We start from the raw sequence: 10,288 nt of genomic DNA on the forward strand, positions 1-10,288 counted from the left end.
CTTTTGGGGGGGGGGGTTAATCCTCCCAAGGGGCTTGTAATCCTCCTGGGGTGGGTTTAATCCTCTGGGGTGGGGTTTAATTCCCCCTGGCGTGGGTTTAATTCCCCCCAGGGTAGGTTTAATCCTCCTAGAGTGGGGTTTAACCCTCCTAGGGTGGGTTTAATCCCCCTGGGGTGGGGTTTAATCCCCCCTGGCGTGGGTTTAATTCCTCCTGGGGTGGGTTTAATCCTCCTGGGAGGGGTTTAATCCTCCCTGAAGTGGGGTTTAATCCTCCTAGGGTGGGATTTCATCCTCCTGGGGTGGGTAAAATCCCCCCGGGGCTGGCTTTAATCCTCCTGGGGTGGCTTTAATCCTCCTGGGGTGGGTTTAATTCTCCTGGTGTGGGGTTTAATCCTCCTGGGGTGGGTTTAATGCTCCTGGAAAAGGGTTTAATCCCCCCTGGCATGAGTTTAATCCTTCTAGGGTGGGTTTATTGCCCCCAGGATGGGGTTTAATCCTTCTGGGGTGGGTTTATTCCCCCCAGGGTGGGGTTTAATCCTCCTGGGGTGGGGTTTAATGCCCCCGGGGGTGGGTTTAGTGCTCCTGGAAGGGGGTTTAATCCCCGCCTAATGTGGGTTTAATCCTCCTGGAAAGGGTTTTAATCCCCTCTGGCATGGGTTTAATTCTCCTAGGATGGGTTTATTCCCCCCAGGGTGGGGTTTAAGCCCCCCGGGGATGGGTTTAGTGCTCCTGGAAGGGGGTTTAACCCCCCCCGGGGATGGGTTTAGTGCTCCTGGAAGGGGGTTTAACCCCCCCCGGGGATGGGTTTAGTGCTCATGGAAGGGGGTTTAATCCCCGCCTAGGGTGGGTTTAATCCTCCTGGAAAGGGTTTAATCCCCTCTGGCACGGGTTTAATTCTCCTAGGATGGGTTTATTCCCCCCAGGGTGGGGTTTAAGCCCCTCTGGCAGGGGTTTAATTCTCCTAGGATGGGTTTATTCCCCCCAGGGTGGGGTTTAAGCCCCTCTGGCAGGGGTTTAATTCTCCTAGGATGGGTTTATTCCCCCCAGGGTGGGGTTTAAGCCCCTCTGGCAGGGGTTTAATTCTCCTAGGATGGGTTTATTCCCCCCAGGGTGGGGTTTAAGCCCCCCGGGGATGGGTTTAGTGCTCCTGGAAGGGGGTTTTAACCCCCCCCAGGGTGGGTTTAAGCCCCCTGCGTTGGTTTTTACCCCCCCCCCAAAGCGATTTCCCACCCCCCCCTAAACGCCTTTCCCCACCCCATCACTTTTGGGGGGGTCCCTGTTGTGTCCCCTTCCCCCCTTTTCCCAGTCCCCGCGTCACTTTTCGGGGGGTTCCTCGGGGACGATCTCCACCTCCAAGCGACCGACGTAGAGGGAGAGGGCGCAGAGCCAGAGCAGGGCCAGCAGCGCGGCGGCGGCGGCGTTGGCGGCGGCGGTGGGCGCCGGCAGCATCATGGGCCGTCGCAGCAGCACCAGGTTCACAGGTAGGACCCCACCCCGTAGGAGACGCAGAGGCCCCCCAGGATGAAAAAACCTAAAACCAGGAGAAATAAACCCAAAATAAAGAGCTCGGTTAGAATATTTGGGGGGGGGAAGTGGCCCCCCCTCGGGTGGGTTTTTTATTTTATCGTGACAAGGAAGGGGTAAAATGGGGCAAAATTTGGCAAAATGAAGGTCGCAAAGGGCGGCGGATCCTAAAATGGAGGAAGTGGCCCCTAAAATGGAGGAAGTGGCCCCAAAATGGAGGAAATGGCCCCTAAAATGGAGGAAATGGCCCCTAAAAGTGGAGGAAATGGCCCCAAAATGGAGGAAATGGCCCCTAAAAATGGAGGAAATGACCCCTAAAATGGAGGAAATGACCCCTAAAATGGAGGAAATAGCCCCTAAATGGAGGAAATGGCCCCCAAATGGAGGAAATGGCCCCTAAAAATGGAGGAAATGACCCTTAAAAGTGGAGGAAATGGCCCCCAAATGGAGGAAATGGCCCCTAAAATGGAGTAAGTGGCCCCTAAAATGGAGTAAGTGGCCCCCAAATGGAGGAAATGGCCCCTAAAAATGGAGGAAGTGACCCTTAAAAGTGGAGGAAATGGCCCCCAAATGGAGGAAATAGCCCCTAAATGAGGAAATGGCCCCAAAATGGAGGAAATGGCCCCTAAAATGGAGTAAGTGGCCCCTAAAAATGGAGGAAATGGCCCCCAAATGGAAGAAATCGTGCCTAAAAATGGAGGAAATGGCCCCCAAAATGGAGGAAATGGCCCCTAAAATGGAGTAAGTGGCCCCTAAAAATGGAGGAAATGGCCCCCAAATGGAAGAAATCGTGCCTAAAAATGGAGGAAATGGCCCCCAAAATGGAGGAAACGGCCCCTAAAAGTGGAGGAAATGGCCCCAAATGGAGGAAGTGGCCCCTAAATGGAGGAAGTGGCCCAAAATGGAGGAAGTGGCCCCAAAATGGAGGGAAGTGGCCCCTAAAAATGGAGGAAATGGCCCCCAAATGGGCACCCAGGGGGGCGGGGGTGGGCCGGTGGCCGGGATTTGGGGGATTTGGGTGGGTTTTAGGGTGCCGGGAGGGTGATGGGGCTGGGGGGGCTCTTGGGGGGTGTCGCCAGGGTGGGTGCCCCTCCCCAAGGGGCAATGGGTGACCCCACGGGGGGGTGGGTGCCCCTGGGGGTGGGGGTGTCCCTAGGCTGGGTGTCCCCAGGGGGGTGCGGGTGTCCCTAGGGTGGGGGTGTCCCCAGGGTGGGGGTGTCCCAGGGGGAAATGGGTGTCCCTGGGGGTGGGGGTGTCCCCAGGGTCGGTGTCCTGGGCAGGGTGGGTGTCCCCAGGGGGGGGTGGGTGCCCCTGGGGGTGGCAGTGTCCCTAGGCTGGGTGACCACAGGGGGGTGTGGGTGTCCCCCAGGGGTGTGGGTGCCCCGGGGGGGGGGTGGATGTCCCCGGGGGGGGTGGGGGGGGCTGAGGGTGCCCCGGGGGGGTAGGGGTGCCCTCGGGGGGGGTGTGGGTGCCCTGGCAGGGGTGTGGGTGCCCCGGGGGGGGTGTAGGTGCCCCGGGGGGGGGTGTGTGGGTGCCCAAGGGGGGGTGTAGGTGCCCCGGGGGGGGGGTGTGGGTGCCCAAGGGGGGGGTGTCGGTGTCCCCGGGGGGGTAGGGGTGCCCTCGGGGGGGGGTGTGGGTGCCCGGGGGGGGGGTGTGGGTGCCCCCCATCCCCACCGTAGGCGGCGTCGCGGCCGGTGTCGCTCTGGACGTAGGAGATGACGCCGACGCCGGTGGCCAGGAGCCCGTTACGGAACCAGGACAGGAGACCTGGGGGGGGTGACAAAACGGGGGGGGGGTGTCAGCGACCCCAGGACCCCCCCAAACCCCGCCCCCTCGCCCCAAACCCCTCCCCCCCTCCCCAAACCCCGCCCCCCTCGCCCCAAACCCCGCCCCTCACCGCCCTCCAGCGCTTTCCGCAGCAGCCAAGCGTCCGCCCGTTCCAGCTCGGAGGCGGCGGGCGGCGGCGGCGGGGGCGGCGGGGCCCGGCCCAGGCTGTACCGAGCCCCCCGCAGCCTCCTCAGCGCCGCCGCCGCCCTCCCGCGCCTCCCCACCAGCCCATGGCGGCCCCCGCCACCTCCCGCTTCTTCCCGGCGCCGCCGCCGAACGCTCGTTGGACGCCGCCGCCGCCGCTCAACGCGAGCGGGCGCGCCTATTGGTGGAATCCTCCCGTCCGTCACCGCCGACCCGCCCCGCGCGGGGGATAACGTACGGCGATAGGCCGGCGCGCCGCGTCCCGCCCCCTCCCAACCGGAAGAAGCGTTTTTATTGGCTACGCGCGGGGGACGTCGGGAAGAACCCGGCCGCCCGGTTACCGTTGTCCCGGAAACCCCCCGATTCGCCCCAAAACCCCGAAGAAAAATGGCCAAAACACCGGTTTTCACCTTAAAACGCCACTTTATGAGGCGGGGCCTCGCCGCCGGTACCGGGGGCGGGGTTTGTTATGGTCGGGTGGCACCGGCCCCACTCGCTTCCGGCGCCGCCTCCTGGCCCCGCCTCCTCCTTCAGCGCGCCCGCCCATTGGCTGCAGTAGACAACACGCCACGCCCCCAAGCGGAGCAGGGGGGGGCGTAGCCGGCGATAGGAAACCACGCCTCCAGCGGGGGAAGGGGGCGTGGTTCTGCGAAAGCCACGCCCCCTCAGCTGTAGTAAACACGCAGCGCCCCCTCCAGCGGGGGGGCGTGGCCCGCACGGAGCCACGCCCCCAGGGGAAGAGGGGGCGTGGTCAGCGAGGAAGCCCCCGTGAAGGGACGGGGATTTTGGGGCATTTTGGGGTGAAATCAGCACCGGCGCGCGCTGGGGAGGGGACAGAGGGGACAGGGGCGGGGCGGGGGGGGGGGGCACCCCAAAACAAGGCAAAACCTCTGCAATTTGGGGCTGCGTCCCCCCCGCCGCGCCCCCCCCCGCCCCCCCCGGGGGGGTTTTGTCCCCCTCCCAGTGCTCCCAGTGCTCCCAGTCTCCCCTCACAGCTCGTCCTCGAGGCCGTCGTCCTCCTCGGGGAAGTCCCCGGGGGTGACGCTCTGGGGTTTGACGAAGGCGCCGTACTTGGGCTGGCACTCGAAATAACGGCGGCCGCCCACGCTGGGGGGGGGACACACAACGAGGAGAAAAAACCAGTTTGGGGGGACCCCCAAAGAGCCCCCCCCCCCCAGAGAGGGGACACTTTGGGGACACTTTGGGGACACTTTTTTGGGGACCCTACCTGCCGTCGTGCTTGCCCAGCGGCTCGTCGTAGCGGACGCCCACCCAGTATCCCGGCTTGAAGTCGGTTTGGCCTGCGGGGACGGGGCGTCAGCGGGGGGGGGGGGGGGGATTTGGGGACAATTTGGGGACAATTTGGGGACAATTTGGGGACACGTACCCACGTACATGACGGTGGCCCGCTTGCAGGGCTGTCCCGGCACCCGGACCTGGCAACGGGCTCCCACGGGGAGGGCGGCGGCCAGCGCCGCCTCCTGCGCCCGCTGCTGCTGCTGCTCGGCCGCCCGGCGCCGCGTCCCCTCCACGTCGTAGCGTCCCCAGCGCCGCTGGCGCAGGAAGGAGCGCAGGGACTCTGCGGGGACACGGGGACGCGGGCGGGTGGCACCGGGGGGGGTCCCCAATGGAGGGCGGTGACGCGGTGGGGACGGGGGACATCGTTTGGGGGGAGGGGGGACAGGGCAGGGGCGGTGGCAGCGTCACGGCGGGGGACAGGGACACAGTGGGGACGGGGACAGTGTCACCGTGAGGGATGGTGACACAGAGGGGACAGGGACACAGAGGGGACGGGGAGAGTGTCACCGTGGGGGACAGTGACACAGAGGGGATGGTGACACAGAGGGGACAGGGACACAGAGGGGATGGGGACAGTGTCACCGTGAGGGATGGCGACACAGAGGGGACAGGGACACAGAGGGGACAGGGACAGTGTCACCGTGAGGGATGGTGACACAGAGGGGACAGGGACACAGAGGGGACGGGGAGAGTGTCACCGTGGGGGACAGTGACACAGAGGGGATGGTGACACAGAGGGGACAGGGACACAGAGGGGACGGGGACAGTGTCACCGTGGGGGACAGTGACACAGAGGGGATGGTGACACAGAGGGGACAGGGACACAGAGGGGATGGGGACAGTGTCACCGTGAGGGATGCTGACACAGAGGGGGGACAGGGACACAGAGGGGACGGGGACAGTGTCACCGTGGGGGACGGGGACACAGAGGAGACGGGGACACAGAGGGGACGGGGACAGTGTCACCGCGAGGGATGGTGACACAGAGGGGATGGGGACAGTGTCACCGTGAGGGATGCTGACACAGAGGGGACAGGGACACAGAGGGGACGGGGACAGTGTCACCGTGGGGGACAGTGACACAGAGGGGACGGGGACACAGAGGGGACGGGGACAGTGTCACCGCGAGGGATGGTGACACAGAGGGGACAGGGACACAGAGGGGACGGGGACAGTGTCACCGTGAGGGATGGTGACACAGAGGGGACAGGGACAGTGTCACCGTGAGGGACAGTGACACAGAGGGGACAGGGAGAGTGTCACCGTGAGGGACAGGGGGTGGTCACCTCAACTGGGGGGACAGTGACATGCTGGGGACAGGGACAGTGTCACCATGGGGGACGGTGACACAGTGGGGAGGAGGACAGTGTCACTGTGAGGGACGGTGATGCAGAGGGGACGGGGACACAGTGGGGACAGGGACAGTGTCACTGTGAGGGACGGTGATGCAGAGGGGACGGGGACACAGTGGGGATGGTGACACAGAGGGGACAGGGACACGGTGTCACCATGGGGGACAGGGGTTGGTCACCTCAACTGCGGGGACAGTGACACACGGGGGACAAGGAGAGTGTCACCGTGGGGGCAGGGACAGCAGGGACAGGGAAAGTGTCACCATCGGGGACAGTGACACAGTGGGGACGGGGACAGTGTCACCGTGAGGGACAGGGGGTGGTCACCTCAACTGGGGGGACGGTGACACGCTGGGGACAAGGAGAGTGTCACCGCAGGGGACAGTGACACAGAGGGGACAAGGAGAGTGTCACCTCAACTAGAGGGGGTGGTGACACAGAGGGGACAGGGAGAGTGTCACCATGGGGGACGGTGACACAGTGTCACCGTGGAGGACAGGGGATGGTCACCTCAACTGGGGCGGTGGTGACACAGAGGGGACAGGGAGGGTGTCACCGTGAGGACAGGGACAGACAGACAAGGGGGGACGGGGACAGGCAGACAAGGGGGGGACGCCGGTGTCACCTGGCCGCTTCTCATAGTCGCTGTCGGCCATCTCGTACTTCTCCACCTGCGAGACGTCCTCGTACTCCCCGATCCGCGCCCCGCTCCGGTCAATCACCTGTGACACCCATTTTGGGGTGAAAAAAGGCAAAAAAAGGGGTTGCACCAGCACCGGTGGGGGGAGAAGCGGGGGGAGAAGTGGGGGAGACGGGACTCACGTGCACGCGGCAACCATCAGCCACGGGGTAGGAGCCCAGCAGGGCCTCGTCGCAGTCCAGGCGTCCCAGCAGCTCGTCCTCGGCGCTGTACAGCTCCAGGTCCATGCAGGAGGCTGGGCTGCCCACCACCAGCTCCAGTTTGCACTGGGGGAGAAGGTGGGGAGGGACTGGTTGGTGGTGGGAACCGGTCCTGGCCCCACCTCGGTCCAGGTAGGGGAGAGGGGATCCCGCCCCAGGCTGGGGACAGCGGATTTGGGCCTGGTTGGGGTCCTGGCTCCATGAGGAAGAGGAGGAGGGGGGTCCCGGGGGGACCCAGACCCCAGCGAGGAGGAGGAAGGGGGAGGAAGGGGGGTCCCGGGGGGGCTCAGACCCCAGCGAGGAGGAGGAAGGGGGAGGAAGGGGGGTCCCGGGGGGACCCAGACCCCAGTGAGGAGTAGGAAGGGGGAGGAAGGGGGGTCCCGGGGGGGCTCAGACCCCAGCGAGGAGGAGGAAGGGGGGTCCCAGGGGGACCCAGACCCCAGCGAGGAGGAGGAAGGGGGAGGAAGGGGGGTCCCGGGGGGACCCAGACCCCAGCGAGGAGGAGGAAGGGGGAGGAAGGGGGGTCCCGGGGGGACCCAGACCCCAGTGAGGAGGAGGAAGGGGGAGGAAGGGGGGTCCCGGGGGGGCTCAAACCCCAGTGAGGAGGAGGAAGGGGGGTCCCAGGGGGACCCAGACCCCAGTGAGGAGGAGGAAGGGGGAGGAAGGGGGGTCCCGGGGGGGCTCAGACCCCAGTGAGGAGGAGGAAGGGGAGGCCCAGGGGGAGCCCAGACCCCCATAAGGCGGAGGAAGGGGGGCCCAGACCCTGGTGAGGAGGAGGAAGGGGGGGTCCCAGGTGCCAGTGAGGAGGAGGAAAGGGGGTCCCGGACCCCAGTAGACAAATAGGGGCTCGGGGGGGGCAGATCCCCGTGAGGGGGGGGGGGGGGGGGTCCCGGGCCCCGGTGAGGGGGGTCCCGGTGAGGAGGAGGAGGAGGGTCCCGGTGAGGAGGAAGGGGCCCGGTTCCCCGTGAGGAGGCGGGCCCGGTGCCGCTCCCCATGAGGGGAGGGAGGAGGAGGAGGAGGAGGCGAGGGCGGCTCCCGCTCCGTGAGGCGGGAAGGCTGAGGAGAGCCCCGGTTACCGGTACCTTGAACTCGGCGATGGTGAGCCCGGTGCTGTAACGCTTGTGGGCGCGGAAAGCGTTGAGGCTGCTGCTCACCGCCAGCGACACGGAGCCACCCCCGAGCACCGGTACCGGTACCGGGCCCGGCCCGGCCCCGGGCTCCGCCACCGCCGCCGCCTTCATGGTGCGGCCCGGCCGCCGCCGCCGCCGCCGCTTCTGGAACCTTCGGCCCGCCCCGCTCCTTCGCCCCGCCCCCGCCTCCCGACCAATCGGCGCCGCCGGACCGCCCCGCGCGCGGACGGCTGGCCAATGGGGAGGGAGCGGGCCCGCCCGCCCGCCGCCGCGCAGCCAATCGGGATGCGAGATGGGGAGGGGCGGGAGGAGGGCGGGGCGGGGCGGGGCGCGCGGGGCGGGGAGCGGGCGTGCAGGGCGCGGGGCGTGCAATAGAGCAGTGCACGGGGGAGCGGGCGTGCAATGCACGGGGGAGCGGGTGTGCAAGGCACGGGGCGTGCAATAGAGCAGTGCACGGGGGAGCGGGCGTGCAATGCACGGGGGAGCGGGTGTGCAATGCACGGGGGAGCGGGCGTGCAATGCACGGGGGGGCGGGTGTGCAAGGCACGGGGCGTGCAATAGAGCAGTGCACGGGGGAGCGGGTGTGCAATGCACGGGGGAGCGGGCGTGCAGGGCGCGGGGCGTGCAATAGAGCAGTGCACGGGGGAGCGGGCGTGCAATGCACGGGGCATGCAATAGAGCAGTGCATGGGGCTGCGGGTGTGCAAGGCACAGGGGTGCGGGTGTGCAAGGCACGGGGCGTGCAATAGAGCAGTGCACGGGGGTCCGGGTGTGCAAGGCGCGAGGTGTGTACGTGTGCAAGGCACAGTTTGGGCAACAGAGCAATGCACAGGGGTGCATGTGTGCAATGCACGGGGGTGCAGGTGTGCAAGGCACGAGGGGTGTAGGCGTGCAATGCGCGGGGGTGCATGTGTGCAAGGCAGGGGGATGCAATGAAGCAATGCACAGGGGTGGACGTGTGCAAGGTACAGGGTGTGCAATGGAGCAATGCATGGGGTGTGCAAGGCACGGGGGGTGCAGGTGTGCAATGCAGGGGGCGTGCAAGGCACAGGGGATGCAATAGAGCAATGCACGGGGGGTGCAGGTGTGCAACGCCCAGGGTGTGCGCGGGGGTGCAGGATTGCAATGCACAGGGGTGCAGGCGTGCAAGGTACGGGGTGTGCAATGCACGGGCGTGCACGCGTGCAAGGCATGAGGCGTGTACGTGTGCAATGCACGGAGGTGCAGGCGTGCAAGGCACAAGGCGCGTATGTGTGCAATGCCCAGTTTGTGCAACAGAGCAATGCACGGGGCGAGAGGGTGCAGGCGTGCAATGCACGGGGGGGTGCAGGTGTGCAATGCACGGGGGGTGCAATAGAGCAATGCACGGGGGGTGCGGGTGTGCAATGCACGGGGGGGTGCAGGTGTGCAATGCACGGGGGGTGCAATAGAGCAATGCACGGGGGTGCGGGTGTGCAATGCACGGGGGGTGCAGGTGTGCAATGCACGGGGGGTGCAATAGAGCAATGCACGGGGGGTGCAATAGAGCAATGCACGGGGGTGCGGGTGTGCAATGCGCGGGATGTGCAATGCACAGGATGTGCAATAGAGCAATACACGGGGGTGCACGTGTGCAATGCACGGGGGGGGGGGGTGTGTGCAGGCGTGCAATGCCCCGGGGGTTGCACCCCCGCCCGGGCGCGCGCCCCCCCTCCCCCCGCCCCCCCGGGGTTGCCCCGCGCAGGCGCCGCCCGCGCCCCGCCCCCCCCGCGCGCTTTGTCCCCGCGCGGCCGCCGTCGGGGGGGGGGGGGAGGCGCCGCGCGCAGGCGCGGGGCCGCCATGGAGGGGGACGGCGGCTACGAGCCGGGATTCGTGGGGATCCGGTTCTGCCAGGAGTGGTGAGGGGGCGGCGGGGACCCCGGGACCCCCAACCTCCCCCTCGGGACCCCCTCACCCCCCCTGGGCCCCCCCCCCGCCCCCCCCCGGGGCCCCTTCCCCCCCCCCGGGGCCCCTTCCCCCCCCCCGCCGGTTCCCTCCTCAGGCCCCCCCCCGGCCTCCTCACACCCCCTCAAGGCTCCCCGGTACCCTCTGACCCCCCCCCCCCAGTCTCCCCCCCCCCCCCCCCAGTGACCCC

At 66.7% G+C, this 10,288-nt stretch overlaps 1 protein-coding gene across 2 annotated transcripts; it reads right to left on the reverse strand.

Moving 5' to 3' along the window:
* Positions 1-1,361: 1,361 nt before the first annotated feature.
* TBCB (tubulin folding cofactor B) lies at positions 1,362-8,333 on the reverse strand. 2 transcript variants are annotated; one of them, XM_082333451.1, is made up of 7 exons: positions 8,129-8,333; positions 6,969-7,112; positions 6,772-6,868; positions 4,883-5,074; positions 4,724-4,796; positions 3,199-3,291; positions 1,362-1,531 (listed from the first exon to the last, which is right to left on the reverse strand). In XM_082333451.1, the coding sequence occupies exons 1-6, from the start codon at positions 8,285-8,287 to the stop codon at positions 3,270-3,272; spliced, it is 687 nt and encodes a 228-aa protein (XP_082189577.1). In that variant the 5' UTR covers positions 8,288-8,333; the 3' UTR covers positions 1,362-1,531; positions 3,199-3,269. The 2 variants fall into 2 exon arrangements, with proteins under 2 accessions (XP_082189577.1, XP_082189576.1); XM_082333450.1 differs by lacking the exon at positions 1,362-1,531 and adding an exon at positions 3,906-4,602.
* Positions 8,334-10,288: the final 1,955 nt, after the last annotated feature.

This window comes from Platalea leucorodia (assembly GCF_965183815.1).
Source record: "Platalea leucorodia genome assembly, chromosome: 26".
Classification (NCBI taxonomy): Eukaryota; Metazoa; Chordata; class Aves; order Pelecaniformes; family Threskiornithidae; genus Platalea; species Platalea leucorodia.